Below are 22,901 nucleotides of genomic sequence, written 5' to 3'. Positions count from 1 at the left end.
GAATTCGAACTGCTAGATCATTTTAATGCTCTTCTATTTAATTCAACATAAATTACCTTCGCTTTGTTCCTTTCTGAAAGTAAATAAAAACTATTCACATGAAAGAAGAACGAGAACACGAACGTCGCGCGGTCGAGCAATGAATATTAAATAGCAAATTGAGTAATATGAATTAGTGTAATTTACATAAATCAACGTATTAATTCAATCAGAGAAAGCTGCTACCCAAAATGTGCTTGTATGTGTATGTGGGTGCATACATACACAATTGCTCATATATGCTTATTTCTTGTAAACAAACAGCTCCATTAAGTGATTTAAAGTTGAAATTATGCGTTGATGGGTTAACTGCACCGCATTACAACACTAGCTGAAGGCGCAAATGACAACAAAAACAAAAACATTCAGTGAGAACATTCTCCAACACAGATTTGTGTCAGCGTGAGAGCCGACGCTGGCGTCGCATCGCTCCTCGGCTGTACAGTAAGTAGATGTGCCGGGTTTAGCTTAAGGCCCATTGTTGGCTCGGCTAGTTATAATTTAATTTACATTACTTGTTGCTTCTTATCGTTCGTGCGCGTATGTCTATGCATCTGTGTGAGTGTGTGTGTGCGAGCGCGCGCGTGTTCGGCTTAACGTAGTTGCCAGATGAGCGCAAAGCGTGGCGAGCGCACTGGCAACTCCGCAGCCGAAGCTAAGCTTCATTAAGCAGCGGCTATAGAGAGGCAGGCAAACGGAGCGCATGATCTCGCCCAGTTGCTGTTCACACTCTAACCGATTTAGATATCGCGCTCTGGTTGTACGAAAAAATTAAAAAAAAAAGAAATAGATATATATATACACATATATCAAATCAAATAGAAATCACGGCACACAAATAATAAAAGGCGAGCGCCGTAGTCGTTGTTAGTAAAATTAAATCGCGTATACGAAGCGTGAAACCCAAAGCGATCAAATAAACGTAAACAATTATAGTTAAATACAAGCGTCAAACTAACGGAAATTTGTGTAAGTGTATATATTTATATATATAGTGAGTCGCACAATATAAATGCAATAATATATATAAAAAGCAAGTGCAAGAGAGAAAGCAACAAAAATAGCAAAAGAAATCAAAGTCAAAGCTTGCGACTTAGTGAAAAACTGGAAAATGATTGCAAATTAAGAAAAGCCATAAAAATACAAAAAAAAAATCTGTGCAAATGGGCAAAACAAATGCTGCGTGTGCACGTTTCTGTGTGTGAGTGTCTGTGTGTGTGTGTGTCTAATATAAACATGTTTGTGCACATATTCCAATGAATAGCTAACTTAAAATAAATTTGTGCAAAAACAATGAAACTCCCACCAAAAAAAAGAAAAACAAATACAAAACAACAACTCGCGCAGCATCAGCACAAACAAAATCTAAGCGCGAGTTGATGTGAGAGTGAGATAGACTGTGTGTGTGCGCCATACTCACACCAAGTTAAAGCCACGTACAAGCGCTTACCTTTCATTTAATAATATTCAAGCAACAACAACAGAGAATTGTTAAAGAATGCAAAACTTAATTGTTGCTGGCTTAAACGGTGTCTGGCACATCTGGTCGAGACTCTTCTCAGTGCTGGCCGTGTAAAGTGGCCGCCCACCTGCCGCACGACTTAACTAATTTATGCTGTACAGGTGGGCTGCTCTGGCATGTTGGGCATCTACAACACAGCCGGGGATGGTAACCAAGTTCAGATTCCAGCCAAGATCTCGGCCAGTTTAGCTTTTGCGTCTCTTTCTGCTATCGGTATTTTTTTTCTCTGCTTCTGCCACTTCGTTTCAACCTGTGCCAAGCGCGCAAAAACAAAAAATAGCCTAAAAAGATAAAACAACAACAACAACAGTAGCTGTGGCCGCAGCAGCCACTAAGACGTCAGCAAAAGAAAACAACAAAAAGCAATTGGAATATCATCAGCAAAAGACATCAAATTCAACCGGTTGGTTGGGTCTTAGCGCAGCAGCGGCAATAATTTGTAAAATGAAATAAAAACAAAAGTCAAAGCAGCGAGAAAGAGAAAGAGTAAGATGTGCACAAGTGTATAGGCATCCGACGGGGGTAGCCAAGCCAAGCCAAGCCCAATCCTCGCAATTTCTTTCAGTCTGGAGCCGAGAACTTCTTGGCATAGATCGAAGCATTTATTTAAATCGCTATTATATCTTTCTTAATCATGTGATTATTCAAATTAATATATATCTTTTGTGTTATTTCTGAGCGGGTAAAAACCATGCCTGCCTTAACACACTTTTCTATACATCCGTTTTGGTTTTTTGTTTCTGTTCATTTTGGGATTTCTTCAAAACAAAAAACTCTTAGAAACAAGCTATTTGAAATAATTGCCATGTGGAATAATACCGGATTTTGTGCAGAATATGTATATATTCATATATACGCATTTGTCTAATTATTTATAATTTTATTATGCTAATTATATCGCAGTTTGATCAATGTTTCAACCAGCTTCAAGTAAGTGGCACAAAAGTCTGGCAACGCTTCCAGCTTCTTAGTGGGCAGAGCAACGGTTAATTATTGTCTGGGTATCAAATGTCTTAGTTGTGATTTGTGGGCATATCAAAAGCTTAATTTTAGCTATAAAAACTCTTCAGTTGTTAAACGTTTAGCGGGCAATAAAAAAGCTGTCCGCAATTGTAGCTTAAAAGCTAACAGTATGGCAACTCTTAAATGTGACTAGCTTAGTGAGTAGCTGTTAATTTAAATCGCATTTTGTGAGCTTAATTTTTGATATTTCTCTCCTTCAAACAATTTCACTTTTTAAGCTATATTTAATAAACGAAAAAGTATGGCAACGCCATAAAAATCAAATAAGTGAAAAGTTGAGGCAGTGGAAAATCTAACAAAGTAAATATCATTAATAAAAGCCATACCGTAAGCCAGAAGCAACTTTCAAGATATCAAATTTGATAACAAACACAGTTTATCGCATGAAAAAGTTATCGATCAATCATAAACCCGACTTTTAAGTAGAGATAGAAGTAGATTGTAATAGAAGAATGGCTACAAGTATAGACAATCCGAAAAAGTAAATAATATACCCATTCAAAAAGTTATCGATAAAAACCTAGACTTATCAAGTAGCGCAGAATCTCATTTTGTCTAAAATATAAATCTATGTCAGCTTGCATCTCAATTGAAAAAGAATTTAACATATTTTTGATTAAAAAAATAATAAAACTCAATTTATCGAATCAAATCATTATCGATCAAGGGCAAGAAAGACAAGAAGAGTGGATGGAAGTCGATGGAACCAACAAAACAAATTTTAGGCAGCTTAAACTTAAAACTATGTTTAGAAAGCGCAATTTATCGAATCGGGTGATCGATAACTTACAAGCTAGGTTTTACAGCTTAAGCAATGCTGAAATTTATGAACTTTCCAATATATGTGCCATGCTTTCATCGAACTTAGCAAAACTGTGTTAATTGCGAGTCAGCTTCCGAGGCAAATATGTTATATATATCCACATATTTATATATATTACACATGAATCATAATAGATATAGTTAAGGCTTTATATACAGACACTGAAAAGGCCCTGAAAATCGCAGCCAGATGGATTGGTCTGTATTTCTTTTTGGCTATTGCAAACATATTTGCGCAAGTCTTTAGAGCCGAGACGCTAATTTGATTGATTTGTTTGGTAGCTCAGACACGTCCATATATACATCTATATAGATAGATAGATGGATATATTAACTTTTTGACGCTTGAGTCGAGAGTCTATTTGCATACGGACAAATTGAAATCATGCGTTGCGACTCAGTTCTGGATGGCTGAGCATGGAGCTCTTATCATACTCAGCTAATCCGCATGTAATTGAAATATTTCCCAAATCACATGCCAACCGAAGCAATTAGCAAACACAGCTATCATTCCATTCCTCTTACTGTGTATATATATATATATATAAATTTCAATTCAGCTTTATGGCTAGCTAATATTGTGGCCGAATCGTGCTGTTCAATGCAAAAGTTTTTGTTGTTGTTTTATTGAAATGCTAAAGATTTGCCACAAATAAAAAACCCAAAAAGCCGAAGAAACGTTTACAGTTTTTGCTGCTGCTGTTAACTGCGGCTCAAGGATGAGCGCCCTGCAAACAGCACACAACAAAAGCAATAAGAAGAAGATGAAGAAGTAGAATCATAGCAAAAACAAACAAACTACCTCAGAGTTTAACTTCCGGCTAAATCAATATAACAACAGCAACAATAGCCGCAATAACAGCTACGCTTTATAAGCAGCGACAGGTTTTTGATTTTCGTAAGCGCACAAAAAGAGTTGCTTGGCTTGCGTATAATTCAAAGATCTTTTCAAATGTATTACATTGAGCTGTGACATCCAAGATTCAAATCAAAATTCAAAAACAAATTTTAAATTAAAAATAAAATAAAGATTAAAAATGCATCTTAAAAAAACTAAAAAAGGAAACCAAATTCAATTGATAAAAAAAAGATACTTTAAAAAATATAAAAAAGAAATTATAGAAAGCTATAAAAGAACATATTAGAAGAAAAAAATTAAACAAAAATTGATTTTAAAAAAATATAGTTTTGAGGTGTGTGTTTTAGAGGTGTGATATATTTTTAGAACTAATAAGCTTAAAAATAATAATTAAAAAAAAAATTATATATAGAAAGTTAAAACCTTTTTCTTCCTTTTTCAAAATACTTTTTGTAAGCAGCCTGTAAGAATTTTTAGCGACTTTATATCAAATTTTCTCAATTTTAAAAATATAAAAAATATAATTAAATCTCTAAAAGAAGAAGTAGAGCATTAAAGAGTCAGCGACAACTTTTTGTTGCATTTCATAATTTTTGTTATTTAAATAATTTGCAGCTGCTTCTTAAATAAGAATACAACTGTTGTCATTATTCGAGCATGTCATTCTTCTTTTCTTTTTCTATTTCTATTTGTTTTTTTTTAGTATTTTTATCTTCTTTTTTACCAATTTCAAATCAAGTTTTGTTGCTGTTGTTGCGTCAAACTAAATCAAATCAAATCACTTGAGTTATTTTCGTATGAAAAGCATTTTGTTTGCTGTTCTGCTTGGGAACTTTGCGAATATACATATATATATATATATATATATATGTATGCATATATATCCACATTCATATCCATAGCTCAAGCTAAAGCTGAAGCTGTAGCCGAAGCGTTAATTTAATCAAAATCATTGCGACAATGCGACGTCAATGAATGCGACAACAACAACAACAAAAACAACAAGAACAACAAATGCGACGATAGCTGAGACGTACTCAAAAGAATGTCTTTAATCTATACTATCTTTTTTTTACTACTAAAGAAGTTTTACATTCGTTAAAATCTAGGTAAATATTTGAAGATGTCGCAATTCATTCAAAATAAACATTTCCAAATAATATTTTCTAATTAATAATTAAAATATTAAAATATTTATTGAAATATTTTAATATATAGAAATTTATCAAAATAATTTATTTTATTTATAAAAACTTTAAAAAACATACATTTTTTGCATATATTTTATTTATTTGTTATGGAATTTTAAAAAATTAATTTATGTTAATTTTAATATTTATAAATTTATAGAAAAATTTAAGTGATTTGTGAAGAGCATTGAAAATTATGTTAAATGCCAATAGCATATTTTTTATGTGTATATATATTTTTTAGCACATTTAATTTTATGTTACTAATTATGAGAACCTTTAAATTTTTGCTTAAAATTTTAAACATTATAAAATTAAATTTGATTAGCTAATATTTTGTTAAGCAATTATACCGTCTGGAATATTTCTTTAATCAAATATTTAAATGTTTAATTTATGAATATATATCTATATTATATATGTTTTCTAGATATTTGTAATAATTCTTTATATGTTAAATGTAAAATCAAAAATAAATATTTTTTATAAATTTGTAACATATTAAGCTAAAAAGTAAATACTGAACTTTTCATAGATAAATATATTTATTTATAGCATATTAAAATTATATTAAGTCATTCAATAAATACTAATTTATATTATTCATACAATTTCTACTCTTTGCAATTGTGAGAGTTTATTATGAATGAAATCTGAAGCAAAGTGTTAGAAAGTGAATGAGAACAATTAAGTCACGCTCTCAGCCGGATATAAGTTCCGCAGTTCATACTTACTGCACTCCCATATTTATATATATGTATATACATATATATATATTTATGTATGTATATATAAATAGTCTATAATGCGCACAACAAACAGAGCCGACATAAAAAATAAAGAAACAGACACAGAAACAAGCACACAGACAGAAAGACAACAATAAAAATCAACAAAAACTTCGTCATTTAAAACGCAATTAAAAGAACAACAACAACAACAAAAAATCACTTCATCAACTAAAAATGATATATTCTATTCGTTGTGCCACTTAGATTTCGCATTAAAAAATAAAGTTCAATTTTAAAAGATGTTTCAAAATTCCATTGCATACTTCGCTGCGCACAAAAGGAAAATTACCAGACACAAAAATATTTGAAAAATAAAAATTGACTATTATTTAAAACTAAATAAAAAAGAATTATATAAATAAAACATGTTTATACAAAAAAATAATATAGAAATCAATTTAATTGTAGACTCGAGCTAAGATACGCCTTAAAACTCGATCAAGATATAATTTTCAAAAATTTACTTAAATATTTCAACTGAAATTAATACAATTTTCAAAATGTTTCTATAATGCACCTGAAATACTAACTAAGCATGGTATTAGGCATAAGTAAAAATAAATTTACCTTCTGACAGCAATTTGTATACCCTTAGCCCATGAGCTAAATGGCGGCAGTATAAAGCGTGAAAGTTTGTATAAATTAGCTACATTTTTATTGCCAACCATAGCCAAGTGTCTGGCCGTTAACCTGCCTGTCCATCTGCTGTATGAATGATATATATATAAATATCATATGCCATATTTTGGTTACCTTTATCCATGCTTATGACCCCATAGATATTCAAGCCCTATAAATTTGATTAATATTCAACAATAAACAACTAAGTTATTCACTTAATTTATATTGGGCTTTACTAGAAGAACCAGGCCAACATTGGTGTTGCTGTGTGAGTGTGTTAATGTGTGTATTGGTGTGTGCGTGTGTGTATATAGATAGAAGTCGGAATGTTTAAAAGAACAGCGCGGCACGAGCTCAATGCCTAAAGCTTAATGCCCCTTAAAGTTAAAGTCAAATTCTGAGTAAAGCACAAGCCTTACACTTTCTTATATACATATAAATACATACATATATTTATACAGACACATATTTATGTAAGTAATACAAACAAGAAAAAAAACTCTTAGTAGACATCAGTTTATAGCTCGTGAGCTGGCAATGCAAATTGTTTATCTGTAATTTTTGCAGTTTTGTTTTTGCGTTTCGCCTGGTCCACAGTACAAATGTGATATCATGTCAAGTATATATAAATATATATACTATATATACATACATGAACTGCGACGTCATGTTGTTATCACAGAGCAAAAAAAAAACATGTTTCTCAAATATGCATAAAAAAAGCTCTAATCGAGCTGTCTGCCAACGTCGTATAGTAGCGAATACTTAAACACAATATTCAGCGGGAATTGTTGTTTATTGTAATAAATAAAATGTTCCGGGAATTATGGAAAATCAGAATTAATTTCTAATAAACACAATGAGACGCTACAAAACCTTCGACTTGTCGCTATGGAAACTCTTCCATAGATCTATTTTCCTTCACTTTCTGCGCTGGTCGTGTTGCAGTTAAACTGAAAAATACATTTTTCAGAGTTGAAATCGGAGTGAAATAAACACAAACTGTGAATATTATGAAAATTAACTATTAGAAAATATTCCAAGAACTGTTCTTCATATTTTGCAGTCCAAACAACAAGCGGTATGATGCGGTAGAGTCTGCCAAGATCTGGCAATGATGACGACTAACGTATAAATATTTATTGGACTAACAACTTTTGGATATGAATATGGAATTTGAATTTCCGGACTTTTGTAAGTATGCAAAAATTAAAATAAAAAAATGTTTATATATATAAGAAATTTAGAATTGTTTCAATGCAAGTTAAACATGAAGCTATAAATATATATACTATATATACATATGTAGTAAGCCTATATTTTTGAAAACTTAGTTTAAAAATAATTAAATAAAATTATTTTTATATTCAATATAGATTATAAGATAAGATATAAGATTTGAAAAACAATAAAATTGTAAAATAAATTTAAATATTTAAATACTTTAAGGACTTATCTCAGTCAGCAGATCTCTCTAATCTTACCTGACATAGGCGTGATTGAAGAAGAGGCCAATCGTTCAGTTCAACTATTTTCTTTGTTTTAAGATTATATAAAACCTTAGCTAAGCTATCAAGCCAACTGGCCGTAGTCATAAAAATTCCTTTAATCAAAAGCCCGCCAAACTTTCAAATGTTGTCATACATTAGTAAACATGAAAATTGTTATACACACTTGATATATACATGTTATACACTGTGCTATATGTGTATAACATTATTTATAACTCATTAGACTAGCTATGTTATAAGGACATTCGTTATACAGGGAAATTTGTTCAACAGAGTAAGCTAGGCCTCGACACTGCTACCCAACATATCTCAGAGCTTAACTGATATTATCGAAAAGGCAATCTGAAAAGCAAATAGTTTAGATATTCGTAGATGATGATAAAATGCCTAAATGATAATGGCCCATGCCAGGGTTATAAAAACAGCAGCGGCATAAATTGTCCTTCGACTGGTCTCCAAAATATGCGCCGTTTCGTCAATAACAAAATCTAAATGTGGCTACCGAAATAGATGGCAAATAAAAAATAAATTGAATGTAGCAGTCGGCAAATGCTTAACAGCATTTGAGTTAGGCATAGCTATAGACACATACACATACTATATATATAAATATATGTATATATCTATGTAGGTTTATATATTGCCAAATAATGTCGCCTGCTTTCCTTTGTTTGATCAATATTGCTGCGAGCAGGACGCGAATTCAAATCATTTTGCAGGCCAAATCAAATTTCAGTGCACAAAAATAACTCAACGCATTTGACGTTGAGGCGCGGCAAAAAAAATCAAATATAATATTTATAATAATAATAAAATAGTTTTAAAAAAACAGCTTTTGCTGTAATGTTTTGAATTGTGAATGCATATGTAAAAACATTTAAGAATCTACAAAAAAAAACACTTGTAAAAACAATATTTGATTTTAATTTCCAAATGGTTTTGTGCCCTTTTTTATATTTTATACATCTCTCTCTCACTCTCGCCCTCTCTGTGATTCTCCCTTTCTCTTTTTTATTATTTTTAATTGGGTTTCGTTTTCGCTTTCAATTACCTGACGAGCTTCTGTTTCTGTTCAAGTTGTTTATAATTTTGTTTTCTTTTGCTTTTTATATATATGAAAAAAAAGATTGAACATTTGGAAAAGCGCATTTTCACTGCTCAGCGAATTGTGAAGAGTGCATCAACCGCTAGTGCATTAGATAATTGTTGTTATATTTCTTGCTTCACTCTCTTTGTCGATTGGTCTATAAAACTTTAATAATTATTGTGGATGCTGCAGCGGCAGCTGTTAACTTGGCTATTAGTGCGATTTGTTTGGGCCTGGCCAAAAGGCGAGCAGGCAACGCGTTCCATTCAATACAAAAACAAATTAAAAAAAATATATATAGATATATACATAAATCAACTTGATAATGGATTATCCCAAAACATTAAATGGTAATTTGTATAATTTTATTTCACCTGGCTTTTGCACTCCTTTCTGTCTCTGCCTCACATCTTTATCGATCAAACACACTACGCTTATCAATCCACTTCTCTTGTCTTCTCTCTGTCTCTGTTTTTTTTTTTTGTGTTTTGTTTCGCTTTTCGCTTATAATTAGAATTCTGTTTTTATCGCTTTGTTGTGAACGCCTCCTAAAAAACAAAACCCCAAAAACAAAAAATAAAAACAATAAATTATCTATAAACTGTGTTAAATGAGCTTCACTAAGCGTGTGCACAAAATAATTATTAAACAAATATTTACTGGAAAAGAAATTGTTTGTTTGTGATGCCAACAACTTCTTCTGCTAACTAATTTATCTATTTGAGTTAGACGGAAATTTCAATTTACTTAAATTATTTGCTTAGAAAGTCATAAGGTTATCGCTGAAAGCAATTAAATCTTATGCTGACAATTCAATTCACAGATTTTCTATTGTCTAGCTAATTCGACTCTCAGCAGCTGCATCTTATACGCTCTTCTACACTCTCATGCACAGTAATACTGTTGCTTATACACACTTTTCAAGTCTTATACTTAGCATACTATACTATACATACTGCTTGCTCTCACACTTACTTTACAGCGCTGTCTCTTATACTTCTACTTATACTAATTTATATGCATACCTCCACTTCTACTTGGCATCATTATCATAATTATATACACATTTATACTTATACTCAGATTCACATTCATTTTCATTGTCATAAATATTTTTATATGCTTATACTTCTTCCTTCCTCTACTTATACTAATACGCTTGCTTATATTCCTACTTATGTTAATTATCACAGTAGTTGATTATAGTAGTTATAGTAGTGATTATAGTATTTATACATAGTCTTATTAGCACTGATACTTATACCAACTTTTTATACTCTTATATTATATTAATACTTAGTTTTATATATAATATACACATACAATACTTTGTCGTATACTCATACTTAAAGTAATACCGATAATTATGTGCATCTGATTATCATATTCATTAATATTAAAACTTTTGCTCATACTTATACTCTTACTGCTAGTCACGCAAATCTCTTAGCCATAACTCGTTGGTTACTTATACTAAAGTATTTTATTCTCCCATCTTAATTATACTCATACTTATACTCGTCTCATATTTATACATATTTATACTTATACTTTTAGCATATTTCATTTCTTGTTTATATTTATAGAAATATCTATACTATTTGGACTCTTAATTATACTCATAGTCATTCTTATACCATTGCGAGCATGTGTATACACCTAATTTACTTATACTCATACTCATACTTATACTAACATATTTATACTACTGCAAATATACATTAGCATAAGTATGCTAATATATTTATACTCGTGCTGAGCTGACTCATAAACATGCTTATATTCTAACACGTATTCCTACTTATACTCGTTATGATAGTGCCATGTATACACACCCACATATACTTCTACTTAGACTCCCACTTACACTCTTATATATAGCTTATAATATATAATCTTATACTTATACTCCTACGTCCGCTTATACTTAGACACATTTGTCTCGTCTTCTATATAATATTTGGCGCATTGCTGCTCTATTTTCTCTTGCAGCTCGCCCAGACTTTATGGATGGCATCGACAATGAGGCACTCGATTTGTTTATGCAAGCCGCTGGCGTCGGATCGCTCGATGATGCAGCACAGCACGGCAACAATGAGACGCTCAGCTTGGAGCAGACAGCCGGAATTGGTGGCATCTCCAAACTTGAATCGCCGCACACGCCGCCAATGAACGTGCTGGATGCACAGCTGGGCACGACGGGGCGGGTGAGTGCGATGGCCATGCCGCTGGCACATCTGCCCGAGAGTCCGCCCGATTCGGGCTCTGAGCCCGCCTACAGTCCGCTAGGAGATGTGCATGCGCTCAATGGGCGGGAGCTCATCTATTCAGGACTAACAAACATGCAACACCAACAACAACAACAGCAGCAGCAGCATCAACATCAACAGCTGTTGCACACAGATTTGCAGTTCGCAGCGCCACAGCAAGGACATCATTTTGTGGCGCCTGCGCAGGATGTGCGAGTAAAGCATGAGACTGGATTGATCATGAATGCCAACAGCCTGCTCTGCCAGCAGCAACAACAGCAACAGCAGCAGCAGCAGATGGGCGAGCAACAGTTGCTGTCAATGCAGCAGCAGCAACATCACGATTTACCGCCTGAGCAGCTGCTCTATCAGCATTACGATAATGGGCATGGTCTATATGGAGCTGGCAGCTATCAAAATCTGACGAACATGTCCACCTGCATGTTGACCTCGCCATTGGGCCTGGGCGATCGCGTTCAGGTGATTGGCACCAGTCAATTGTCGCTGAATCGCAGCTCCACGCCCTCGACGCCAGTGCATTCGCTGTCCCGCAAGCGCAAGATGTCCACCCAGTTGGATTGCCCGGACTTTGCGCCCAGTGTGCCCAAACATGAGACGGGTCTATTAATCAGTCCGTTGCGCAGCTCTCATCATTCCATTGCAGCTGCACCGAGCAGCAGTAGCAGCAGCAGCAGCAGCAGTCATCACAGCGAACACGATCCGAGCAAGACACCCGCGCACTCACATTGCTCCGCCTCCGTTTCTCCAGCCTTGTCCGGCATCAACTCCCAGACAGAGAATAGCCTGGATGGGCAGATCAGTAATGCAGCAGGTGGCAGTGGGTCAGGCAGCGAAGCTGGTGATCCAGCTTTGACGCAATGCATCCGATTCAGCCCCTTTCAGCCAGAGAATTGGCACAAACTGTGCGATCAGAGCCTGCAGGAGCTGTCCGTCATTTATTATCGTGTGGATGCGGACAAAGGATTCAACTTCAGCGTCTCGGATGACGCGTATGTGTGCCAGAAGAAGAATCACTTTCAGGTCACGTGCCATGCGCGCCTTCAAGGAGATGCCAAATTTGTGAAGACACCGTCCGGCTTGGAGAAAATCAAATCCTTTCACTTGCATTTCTACGGTGTCAAATTCGAGGCGCCCAATCAAACAATACGCGTGGAGCAGAGCCAATCGGATCGCTCCAAGAAGCCATTCTATCCCGTACCGTAAGTCTGCCAATCAGAAAACATTTTTTATTATATAGTATATATATATACATAAATATATGATATTTGCCTTCACCAGTATCGATCTCCAGAGCCATATTGTCAGCAAGATTACCGTGGGGCGTTTGCACTTCTCGGAGACAACCAACAATAATATGCGTAAGAAGGGACGCCCCAATCCGGAGCAACGTTTCTTTCAGCTGGTTGTCGGCCTGCATGTGCACACCACGTCCGGACACTTTCCGGTTGTTAGCCATGGCAGCGAGCGTATTATTGTGCGTGCCTCGAATCCAGGTCAGTTTGAGTCGGATGTGGATCTGTGCTGGCAACGTGGCATTACACAGGAGTCCATATTTCATGCGGGCCGTGTGGGCATCAATACGGATCGGCCAGACGAGAGTCTGGTCGTGCATGGCAATCTCAAGGTATCCGGCCATATTGTTCAGCCTAGCGATAGTCGCGCCAAACAGGAAATCGCCGAATTGGATACGTCGGTGCAGTTGCGCAATATGCAAAAGATTCGCATTGTTCGCTATCGCTATGAGCCGGAATTTGCGGTGCATTCGGGCTTGAGGCGCGAAAGTGACACTAGAGAAATTGTCGATACGGGCGTTATAGCGCAGGAGGTGCGTGAGGTTATACCGGATGCAGTCCAAGAGGCTGGCAGCGTTGTACTCCCCAATGGAAATGTTATTGAGAACTTTTTGCTGGTCAACAAGGTAAGACACTCAAAATAACCACCTTTAATTTTGAATAATCAGTTTTCGTGTATGGTCACACTAGCAAAAGGACTAATGGATACTAATTATTAAAGCTATTATTACAAAGTGGTAAAATAATTTTCATTAAATTAAGGATATTGGTAATGATTTTTCTTAAAATTTAACCATTTCAAATTGTCTATAATGGTAATAAGCCTAACTTGGGACACGAGCAACATTTTAAACTTTATATACGTGTCCATTAATCAGATATTATTTAGGGTCACATTTGTAGCAAGTTCAATAAAATAGAATATGTACACACTAAAATTTGTGGTCCATCATGGTCACACTTATTCTTATTTGATTGTTATCACAATTTTCAAACCACTATTTACAACAAAGGAACTTGGTTTTATTTAAAACACAAAAACAATGCTAAAAAATGTTCATATCTGTGATAAACAAAAAATCAAACACCAGCATAACACAACAAATATTTCAAAACTTGTATCTCTTCGCTGTAGGATCGTATACTAATGGAGAACATTGGGGCCGTTAAGGAGCTATGCAAGGTGACCGGATCGCTTGAGACGCGTATCGAGAATCTGGAGCGAGCCAACAACACTCACAATAATCATCAATTGCGTGCCAAGGATTTGTTAGAGCCACGTTGCATTTTACCACCACGCGTTCGCAAATCAAATAGTCGCAGCAATGAGGGCTACGAAATCTGCTCCAGCCGCCTAATGCAGGTCATCATCTTTCTGCTGATCATTGTGATGGCAGCCTGGTGAGAAATACATGACTTATAAGTCTAATATATGCTCTAATATTTATATAATTCTGAATTCAGCTTGGCTGCTGTTTCTACACTGTATTTTGTGGAGCACAATAAGCAACAGCAGCAGCAACATTTGGAAGGGTATCCCGGGTTCGGCGATGGTCACCTCTTTCGGCCCGATGGAACGACTCGGTTTAGTGACGAGGATCGATACAATTTCCAGCAAAGTTTGCAAACGCTGTTCAAGAACAAAACGCATGGCGCGTGGCCCAGCTTAATGTATGCAGCGAGCACTACGCGTCCCACTGGCAGAAGCAGCCAAGCTTTACGCTTAAGCGACGGCGATGTTGAGGAGGAGGAGGAGCTGACGGCTGTCATGAACAATCCACAGGTGAATTTACCGTTGCCCAAACTTCATGCACCACAGCCACGCATCACAACCACTGCACCACGCAACAACAACAACAAGACAATTGTTAGCAAAAACAAATCGAAATGGCCCGTCTCACAGGATGCACTGCGTCCGGGTGCTGCTCAAAAGCTGCTGCAAAGCGCACGCGTTGCAGCTGTCAGTCGAACTCTAGCCAGCAGCACAAACGAAACGGATGGTTCCTCCGAGAAGCCACAGGGCATAACACTCTCCCAGGACTTCGAGAATAATTCCATTGATGTGGACGCACAGCAGCAGCAACAGCAACGATTGCTGCAGCAGCAACAACAGCCGCAGCAACAGCAACAGCAGCCGCCTTTAAAGCCCTCCTCCAAGCTGGACGAGCGCATTATCGTTGTGAACACCGTTGCCAGCACAGCTGTAGATAATTTCTCGTCCTCCGATGCCGGCCAGGCTATAAGAAAGCTGAATGCAGGCGATGCCGCCATTTATAATGTATACAAAACCGTTTCGCCACCAACAGCCAACTTGGCTCTAACTACCAACAAGGTGAGCACAGAGCAGAGTCACGTCCAGAGCACGCTATCCCTTGCCTTAGATGTGCCGCCGCCAGCAGCTGTGCGCAACAGCAGCGGGAACAAGGAGAGTGCTGATGCACTCGATCTGCAAAATCTGAGCAATACAAATGAATCGGAAGCTGTGGATAATCCCATAACAGCACTCTTTGGCTTTGAGTACACGGATGCGGGTTTACGGGATTCCGCAGTGGGTCGACGGTCGGCTAACCAACGTAGTCTGGACTGGATTAGACACAAGAGCCTAAAGACGCCGCTGTTTGGCCAGCCAAAGGAATGCAGTGGCGAGGAGGCAAACAGCGCTAACTGTCAGGTGGGTACAGTAGTTTCCCCTCGTATTTCCGATATACCATTCTAATCATTGCGTGTGCCTTCAGTCCAACTGCTTTGAGTCACAGCAACCGGCTGCAGCTGCTGCGGATAATGTGGACGCGAATGTCAAGAAACAACATGTGGAGGAAGATCTACAATCCGCAGAGCAGGACCAGGAAGAGGAGGAGCCGGATATATTGATCATACAGCCAGTAGCTGGAAATGAGACCAACGCCTACCATGGCAAAAACTCGCACAGCACAGCTGCACGATCCAAGCAATTAGCTAGCGAAACAGGCGTTTCTGCTGGCGAGGATGCTATATACACTGTGCTAAATGCCGCACCTGCTGCAGCAGCCGAACATGTAGAGGCAGCACCACTGGCTACAGCCACGGCTGTGCCACATCCCTTAGATTGCTGGAGCATTACCAGCTGCGTGCTGGCGGGGCTAAACAATCACACAATTGATGTGGCTCAGTTTTGTCCCAGCTCCGGAAGCTCATTGAATATCACCTATACGGTGCCTGTGTCTAAGTTTTTACAAGCTGCCAGCTTAGAGCTGCATTTCAGGTTGGGTTAGGGACACAAATCTCTTAGCAGCTTGTATAATTTGTTATCCTTAACAGTTCCAGCAAGCCCATGCAGTGGTCTATTTGCAGCGATGATGAGCAGTCCAAGGCCAATGTAGGTGCACAGCTAAACGAGGATGAGGAGGCGCTACCAAGCAGCAGCAGCAGCAGCAACTGGGTAAAGGTACTCAAGCAGCTGGGTAATAATAAACTCATTCTAGCGCTTGATATGCCCAATCGTGGCTACTTTCTGCGCGAGTTTATGCTGCGCGCCAGTACAGACCTGGAACAAGTAAGCCAATTATATAGGATATAACAACAGAGTCTAATTACATTTGAATTATAGCAAAAACTATGCGATGACAACGCCCATGTGGCAAACCCTATACTGCAGTACAACTTTAGCATCGTAAGAAATTGTGATTAGTTAACAAACAATTTAATTTATGGCACGGATTGGATCAAAAATGAAAACGAAAAGAAAAACAACAAAAAATAAAGATTTAATTCCTGGCTCAGCGGCAACTGATCGCAGTTGAATGTGGGCAGCAATAACAAATTTGACAACAAAAAAACTACAAAAAAAAACATACAAAAATGCATTCAAAACTTTTATCGACATTTTAAATAAAAATATTTAGTAAAATGTAATTTCGACTGCTTTCTTTAACTACTTAAGGGCCTACTTAGAGCAAGTTGGTACTATGGGGCTACACGGCGAAGGGCTGATCTTTGCCATCCTCGTGGTATTTGATGTAGGTTTCGCCATGGGTAAAGTCCTTGGTGCCTTCCAGGCGACCACGCGCCGGTGCCTTATCGTAATCGAATGCCTTTTCTGATTTGCCAAACAGCTGATTTGCCATTTCGATGTCCTCACGGTATTTTCCGACAACGACTTTTTTACCGCTAATTGGATCGGTTATGTCACCCAGGGGATAAACCACTTTTTCCACCTTGTGGGTTATTAATCGTGTCAGGCGTTCGGGCAGCTCTCTTATTAATACAATATCGCCTGTCTTGCACACCTTTTGTGGATCGTGGGCAAAGAAGAATGTATCCTTTTTAAAGTACTGCAATTAGCAATATTTAAATAAAATTTCCACATGCCGCTTAACAAAAAGTCTGCAAACCATATTTAGATTTTTATCCAGCTCCATTCGACGAATACGTATTTTGGAAGCATTTTGTTTAATGCAGGGCATGCATTGGCCCAATAGTACTAATCCTCGTGCTGACATTTTGCTTAAATATTTAATAATAAAAACAACGTAAATTCACGTTTCTCAAAAAAACAAGTAAATTATGAAGTAAGTGTGACCAGCTCTAGATAAGTAAATTTAATTCACATAAAATACCAATAAAAAACTCACAATTGTGACTGTTTTAGTATTTTAACTTAATGCGCAGCAGGTGTGCACACACTTGATGTAACTGTTAATCAGCTGTTTGTGGCAGCTGTTGTGTACACACCTTGTCTCCGATAAGAAACAGTTTTTGTGTTGTGTGATCTGAAATTTAAATAATTTTAAATTTAATACATTATATACACCATTTTATAGTAATTATATAGCGCGCGTAAACCTAACTGCATGATAAGTACAATAGCTGTGCACAAGCAACGCACGCTTACGTCACCATGGTAAATAAACAAAGAAGCCATAGCAAATCAGAGTCGAGCTGTAAATTGGAAAAGAAATGATGCTTAAACGTTTACAAGGCAAAAAATGGCAGATCAACTAAAATATTTTTATAGCATTATAATCCAACAGCTTAAATCGCCCATCAAAAATGTCTACTTTGATCTAATCTTTAATATCCTTCATAGAGCTACGAACATGAAGACTATCCAGAGGATCCATTCCCAAAAGATTTTGGCTATGGCGCCTATGATCAAGATGGTCTGGATCTGGAGCCCAATGCATCTAGCAACAGTGAGACAAAACCTCGTATTTTGTTGATGGGTCTGCGGAGATCGGGCAAAAGTTCCATACAGAAAGTCGTCTTCCATAAGATGTCACCGAATGAAACGGTCTTCCTTGAATCAACGAGTAAAATTGTTAAAGACGATATCAATAATTCCAGTTTTGTACAATTTCAAATATGGGATTTTCCGGGGCAAATTGATTTCATAAAGCCGCCATTCGATTCAGACATGATATTTCGTGGCTGTGGGGCCCTCGTGTTTGTGATTGATGCCAAGGATGATTACATCGAAGCGTTAAGAAAATTCAAGGACACGGTTATCGAAGCGTACAAAGTGAATCCTCATATCAAATTTGAAGTTTTCATACATAAGGTAAATCAGAAAATCTCTTATCAGCATATTTTGTTCCTGCACGTGTTGATTTTCTCATAGGTTGATGGCATCAGCGATGACTCGAAAATGGAATCACAACGTGATATACACCAACGCTCATCAGATGACCTCAGCGAAGCAGGTCTGGATCAAATACATCTAAGTTTTCACTTAACCTCGATCTACGATCATTCAATATTCGAGGCATTCTCGAAGGTGGTGCAAAAGCTAATACCACAGCTGCCCACGCTAGAGAATCTATTGAACATATTCATACCAGTAAGTTAAATTTGTAAGCGCTTATCGAAATAATGATAATAATATTATCGTTGATGCCCTACAGAATTCTGGCATAGAGAAGGCATTTCTCTTTGATGTTGTATCGAAAATTTATATTGCTACTGATTCTTCCCCTGTGGATATGCAAGCCTACGAGCTATGCTGTGACATGATTGATATGGTCATTGATCTGTCTAGTATCTACAGGTAGAGTATAATGTTTAAAGTATAAAATATAATGCGCCTCATCACCTCTTCCACAGCTCCGAGGAAACGGCCTTTGACAGCGGCAGTTCTAGTCTCATTAAACTGAATAACAATACGATACTCTATATGCGTGAGGTCAACAAGTTTTTGGCTCTGGTCTGCATTTTACGCGAGGAGAACTTTAACCGGCAGGGCGTCATTGACTATAATTTTATATGCTTTCGCGATGCCATCAGTGAGGTATTTGAACTGCGGCTAAAACGACAGAAACAATTGCAAAATCCCGATCATGACGATGATGAATTGGCCGATGACCACGGTATTACAATGGGTGGTCGTTTGAATCATGATAATGATCCAGCTACGGTATCCAGAGCGCCATAAATTACACAAATCATAATTCCAGTGACCTTTAAGTTCTGTGTGCTTGGCTTTTTGCATATTTTCCCCCTTTTTCATTATACGTGATAGCGCACACATACACACAGATAACAAAATACTGATATCAACACTGATTTGTCTTAAACACTTATTTTTTATCCAATTTTTATGTTATTCTCCTCTTTTATATATCTTTGCTCTGTTCTATATTGTTAATTCATATGTGTAGCCGCTTTGCTGCTCTTTAAAACGCCAGAAATGCCCAGCGTTTAGAAAAAAACTATAACTAATATGTATATTCAATCGCGATCAGTCGTTCGACCTGTAAAGACGTGAATTCGAACAGCCTTCGCTTAAGCTCTACTGCTGCAGAGTTCTAAAAATAGAACTTTGCGGTGCATTCTTCAACGCAACAGCAACAAAAACCGCACACGCAGCGTTTTCTTATCGCTTGCTTCCGCGTAACTCAATTGCTTTAATTGCAATTTACGAAATTTCGTCGCTTGGCGCGAGTGCGCCTGCACTCAAAAGCACAATCCGCGATGACATCTAATGTCAATAACCTCGCTACAGCTGTAAAGGTAAATGCAGAAATGCAAGCCCAGCTTAACGTTGTGATGGCAAATAGGCAAGCCTCCATCATGCCAATAAACTCAAAAATAGATATCGCCTCCGTGCAAGGCATCACTAACAACAAAAACACGAAACGTAAACAGCCAAATTCACCAAAAACCATCAAGAAAAGGCTCATCTTCGACGAACCAAGCACCAGCAATGCAGCATTAATATCAGAAAATCGATTTTCACTGCTCGTAGAAGAAGATGAAGACTACAGCGAATCACCTGTAGCTCCAGAAGCCCCAGTATTGACCGACCAGCAAACTACTCCGAAACCTCGTCCGCCCCCCATATGGTGTCCAAACATCAAGTCTGTGGCCCTACTTCAACAGATAATAGATAAAGTAATTGATGCTAAATCATACGTAATTAAGCCAAAGAAGAATAACATAGGTGTATTAACCCAATGCAGTGAGGACTATCGCAGAGTTATAGACCACTTTACTAAGCTGGAATTGGAGTTCCACTGCTACCAGCTTAAGGAGGACAAACCATATAGAGTCGTGTTCAAAGGGCTTCACTCCAGCACTGATACAACACTAATTAAAAAGGAATTGGAAACCAAAGGCCACACAATTACAAATGTGCACAACCCACTGAGCCGTATGGACAAAACACCGCTAAATATATTTTTTGTTGACGTGGCTCAGGCCCCCAACAACAAAGAAATTTTGGACATTCGAGTTGTCTGCAGGCAACGCTGCACAGTGGAACTGCCAAGAAGATACAACGACCTGACACAATGCCATCGCTGTCAAGAATTTGGACACACACAACGCTACTGCCACAAAGCTCCCAGATGTGTGCGTTGCGCCGGGAAACACGCATCCAAAGACTGCACCCGCGAAAAGGACCAGGCACCAACTTGTGTGCACTGTGAGTTACAGCACCCAGCCAACTATAAGGGCTGCCAAGTATACAAGCGGTTGCGCAAATTGCAATCCCCAGCACAAAAAAGGAGTCCCACACAAACACCGTCTACGGGTCCGAGTACTGCTTCCGAAATTACAAGGCCCCGGAGCATTACCCAAGCCACGAGCTTTGCAACGCCTATTAGTGGTGTTTCTTACGCACAGGCCGCTAGAGGTGGACCGTCAAATAAGAATACCACAAGTGACACTTTGTTCACTGAAATGCTTCAGCAACAACAACGTCAGTTTGACGCAATTAATGCCGAGCTCAAAGCGATGCGAGAAGTACAATCCCAACAAGCAACCATGCTAAACAGTTTAATGGCCATCATAACCAAGCTTGCCTACAAATAATGGCTTTACGTGTGGGTATCTGGAACGCCAATGGCCTGAGAAACAAGACTCAGGAACTGGCTGCGTTTCTCTCACAAGAAAACATAGATATAATGTTAATAACAGAAACTCATGAGTGCCCCACTACACAAATTTTCGGATACGAACACTATCAGGCTCATGGTGAAGGAGCAAACTGCTTTGGTGGATCCTCAATCCTCATACGAGCAACAATACCGCATACACCTTTACTGCCAATTTGCAACGCAACAATGCAGGTCTCAGCCATCACCCTGCCTACGTCTATTGGAGCGATCGAAGTTGCGTCAATTTATCTTCCGCCAAACACTGGTCTGTGTGATCATCACATGGAACAGGTTCTAGGCCAAAGGTTGAATAAGACCCTCATCGGCGGCGACTGGAATGGATGGCACCCATTTTGGGGAAGCAATAGTGCGAATCGTCGCGGAGAAGTCATATTTGAGGCGATTCAAAACTTACAATTCAGCATATTGGCGACTGGAGCCCCCACCCGTTACCCAATTAATGGACACAGGCCCTCGGCAATCGACTTCGCTGTCTACAAAGGCATCTGTGACCGGCAATTGACCATTGAAGAATCCTTGGACCTATCCTCTGACCACCTGCCACTAATAGTCACAATCCACGCGCAGCCACAGCCCTTGCCCATTAGGAAACAACTACTGCCAGCAGGATCAGATTTAGGAGTCTTTAGGCGCGAGCTCCATTACTCTTTGCACATAGAAATGGAACTTAACACTCCTGAAGACGTGGACTACGCAGCAAACAAACTGCAGGAAGAAATAGTCAAAGCTGCGCACCAAGCCGCCCCACCATCTTGCCAAACAAGACAACAGTCTCCGTACAACATCCCCCTCACCTTGGAGGCCCAACACCTACTAATACACAAAAGATGGGCCAGGAGACGCTGGTTAAGATTACGCACGCCTGATGCCAAATCCATGTACAACGAAGCCACGAGGCATCTTAAAGCTGCTCTCGCCCTGCTTCAAAAGAGGTGTATCAGCGATGCGCTGGTACGAGCTGAATCGCCCACTGACGCAGAGTTTCAATTATGGAAATTTACAAGAAAGCTCAAACGGCAGCCAATACGACGTCATCCCATTCGGAGCATTTCTGGTTCCTGGCACATTGGAGACGAAGCTCAAGCTGAGGCTTTTGCAAACCACCTTCAAGACCAATTCACGCCGGTGATTACCGCAGAGGCCTCAGAAATCGAAGCAACAGAAGACATCGTTCTCTCGCCCCTCCCAGCTGAAGACCAGATAACTGGATGTACAAAAGAAGAGGTTCTTGAACACATCAGAAGAGTGAAGGCAAAAAAATCCCCTGGATATGATCTAATAAACGGCAGAGTCCTTAGAGCACTGCCTGACTCCACCATAGACTACATAACTATGGTGTACAACGCCATGCTCCGCATCCGGCACTTTCCAGCCTGCTGGAAGCGCGCCGTGATTGTGATGATTCCTAAGCCTGGCAAACCCGTGGGAGAAATTGAGTCGTACAGACCAATTAGCCTGTTGCCAGTACTCTCCAAAATATTCGAAAGAATATTTCTGGAACG

The 22,901-nt window shown here is 38.3% G+C and overlaps 3 protein-coding genes across 4 annotated transcripts; 2 read left to right on the top strand and 1 right to left on the bottom strand.

The window, feature by feature from the left end:
- The first annotated feature begins 751 nt into the window (after positions 1-751).
- On the top strand, positions 752-16,879 carry LOC111600636. Of its 2 annotated transcripts, XM_023316842.2 has the most exons (9): positions 752-1,008; positions 7,934-8,061; positions 11,458-12,934; positions 13,014-13,653; positions 14,163-14,428; positions 14,492-15,698; positions 15,763-16,268; positions 16,325-16,559; positions 16,614-16,879. In XM_023316842.2, the coding sequence occupies exons 2-9, from the start codon at positions 8,031-8,033 to the stop codon at positions 16,692-16,694; spliced, it is 4,443 nt and encodes a 1,480-aa protein (XP_023172610.2). In that variant the 5' UTR covers positions 752-1,008; positions 7,934-8,030; the 3' UTR covers positions 16,695-16,879. The 2 variants fall into 2 exon arrangements, with proteins under 2 accessions (XP_023172610.2, XP_023172611.2); XM_023316843.2 differs by lacking the exons at positions 752-1,008; positions 7,934-8,061 and adding an exon at positions 9,764-9,815.
- Positions 16,880-16,898: 19 nt separating this feature from the next.
- Positions 16,899-17,581, bottom strand: LOC111600637 (28S ribosomal protein S17, mitochondrial). Its single transcript, XM_023316844.2, has 2 exons — positions 17,398-17,581; positions 16,899-17,337 (listed from the first exon to the last, which is right to left on the bottom strand). The coding sequence occupies exons 1-2, from the start codon at positions 17,503-17,505 to the stop codon at positions 16,978-16,980; spliced, it is 468 nt and encodes a 155-aa protein (XP_023172612.1). The 5' UTR covers positions 17,506-17,581; the 3' UTR covers positions 16,899-16,977.
- Positions 17,582-17,723: 142 nt separating this feature from the next.
- LOC115482840 (ras-related GTP-binding protein C-like) lies at positions 17,724-19,710 on the top strand. The gene is made up of 5 exons (XM_030223079.1): positions 17,724-17,906; positions 18,093-18,563; positions 18,624-18,842; positions 18,907-19,049; positions 19,106-19,710. Exons 1-5 carry the CDS (start codon positions 17,904-17,906, stop codon positions 19,431-19,433), a joined length of 1,164 nt encoding a protein of 387 aa, XP_030078939.1. The 5' UTR covers positions 17,724-17,903; the 3' UTR covers positions 19,434-19,710.
- The last annotated feature ends 3,191 nt before the right edge of the window (positions 19,711-22,901 follow it).

The sequence above is a fragment of the Drosophila hydei genome, unplaced genomic scaffold (assembly GCF_003285905.1).
Source record: "Drosophila hydei strain 15085-1641.00,03,60 unplaced genomic scaffold, DhydRS2 tig00000110-arrow-arrow-pilon, whole genome shotgun sequence".
NCBI classification, from domain to species: domain Eukaryota; kingdom Metazoa; phylum Arthropoda; class Insecta; order Diptera; family Drosophilidae; genus Drosophila; species Drosophila hydei.
Note: the sequence above shows the minus strand (reverse complement) of the source record. Positions and strands in the feature narration are given on the sequence as shown.

What these genes read in the sequence shown, in the direction of transcription:
- LOC111600636 (XM_023316842.2), top strand. Translation starts at nt 8,031, where the DNA reads ATGAATATGGAATTTGAATTTCCGGACTTTT. An exon ending in ATTTGAATTTCCGGACTTTT is followed by an intron (nt 8,062 to 11,457) that starts GTAAGTATGCAA and finishes TTTCTCTTGCAG; the next exon opens with CTCGCCCAGACTTTATGGAT. An exon ending in ACTTTTTGCTGGTCAACAAG is followed by an intron (nt 13,654 to 14,162) that starts GTAAGACACTCA and finishes TCTTCGCTGTAG; the next exon opens with GATCGTATACTAATGGAGAA.
- LOC111600637 (XM_023316844.2), bottom strand. Translation starts at nt 17,505, where the DNA reads ATGTCAGCACGAGGATTAGTACTATTGGGCCAATGCATGCCCTGCATT. An exon ending in TGGATAAAAATCTAAATATG is followed by an intron (nt 17,338 to 17,397) that starts GTTTGCAGACTT and finishes TGCTAATTGCAG; the next exon opens with TACTTTAAAAAGGATACATT.
- LOC115482840 (XM_030223079.1), top strand. An exon ending in TATTGAACATATTCATACCA is followed by an intron (nt 18,843 to 18,906) that starts GTAAGTTAAATT and finishes GATGCCCTACAG; the next exon opens with AATTCTGGCATAGAGAAGGC. An exon ending in GATCTGTCTAGTATCTACAG is followed by an intron (nt 19,050 to 19,105) that starts GTAGAGTATAAT and finishes CCTCTTCCACAG; the next exon opens with CTCCGAGGAAACGGCCTTTG.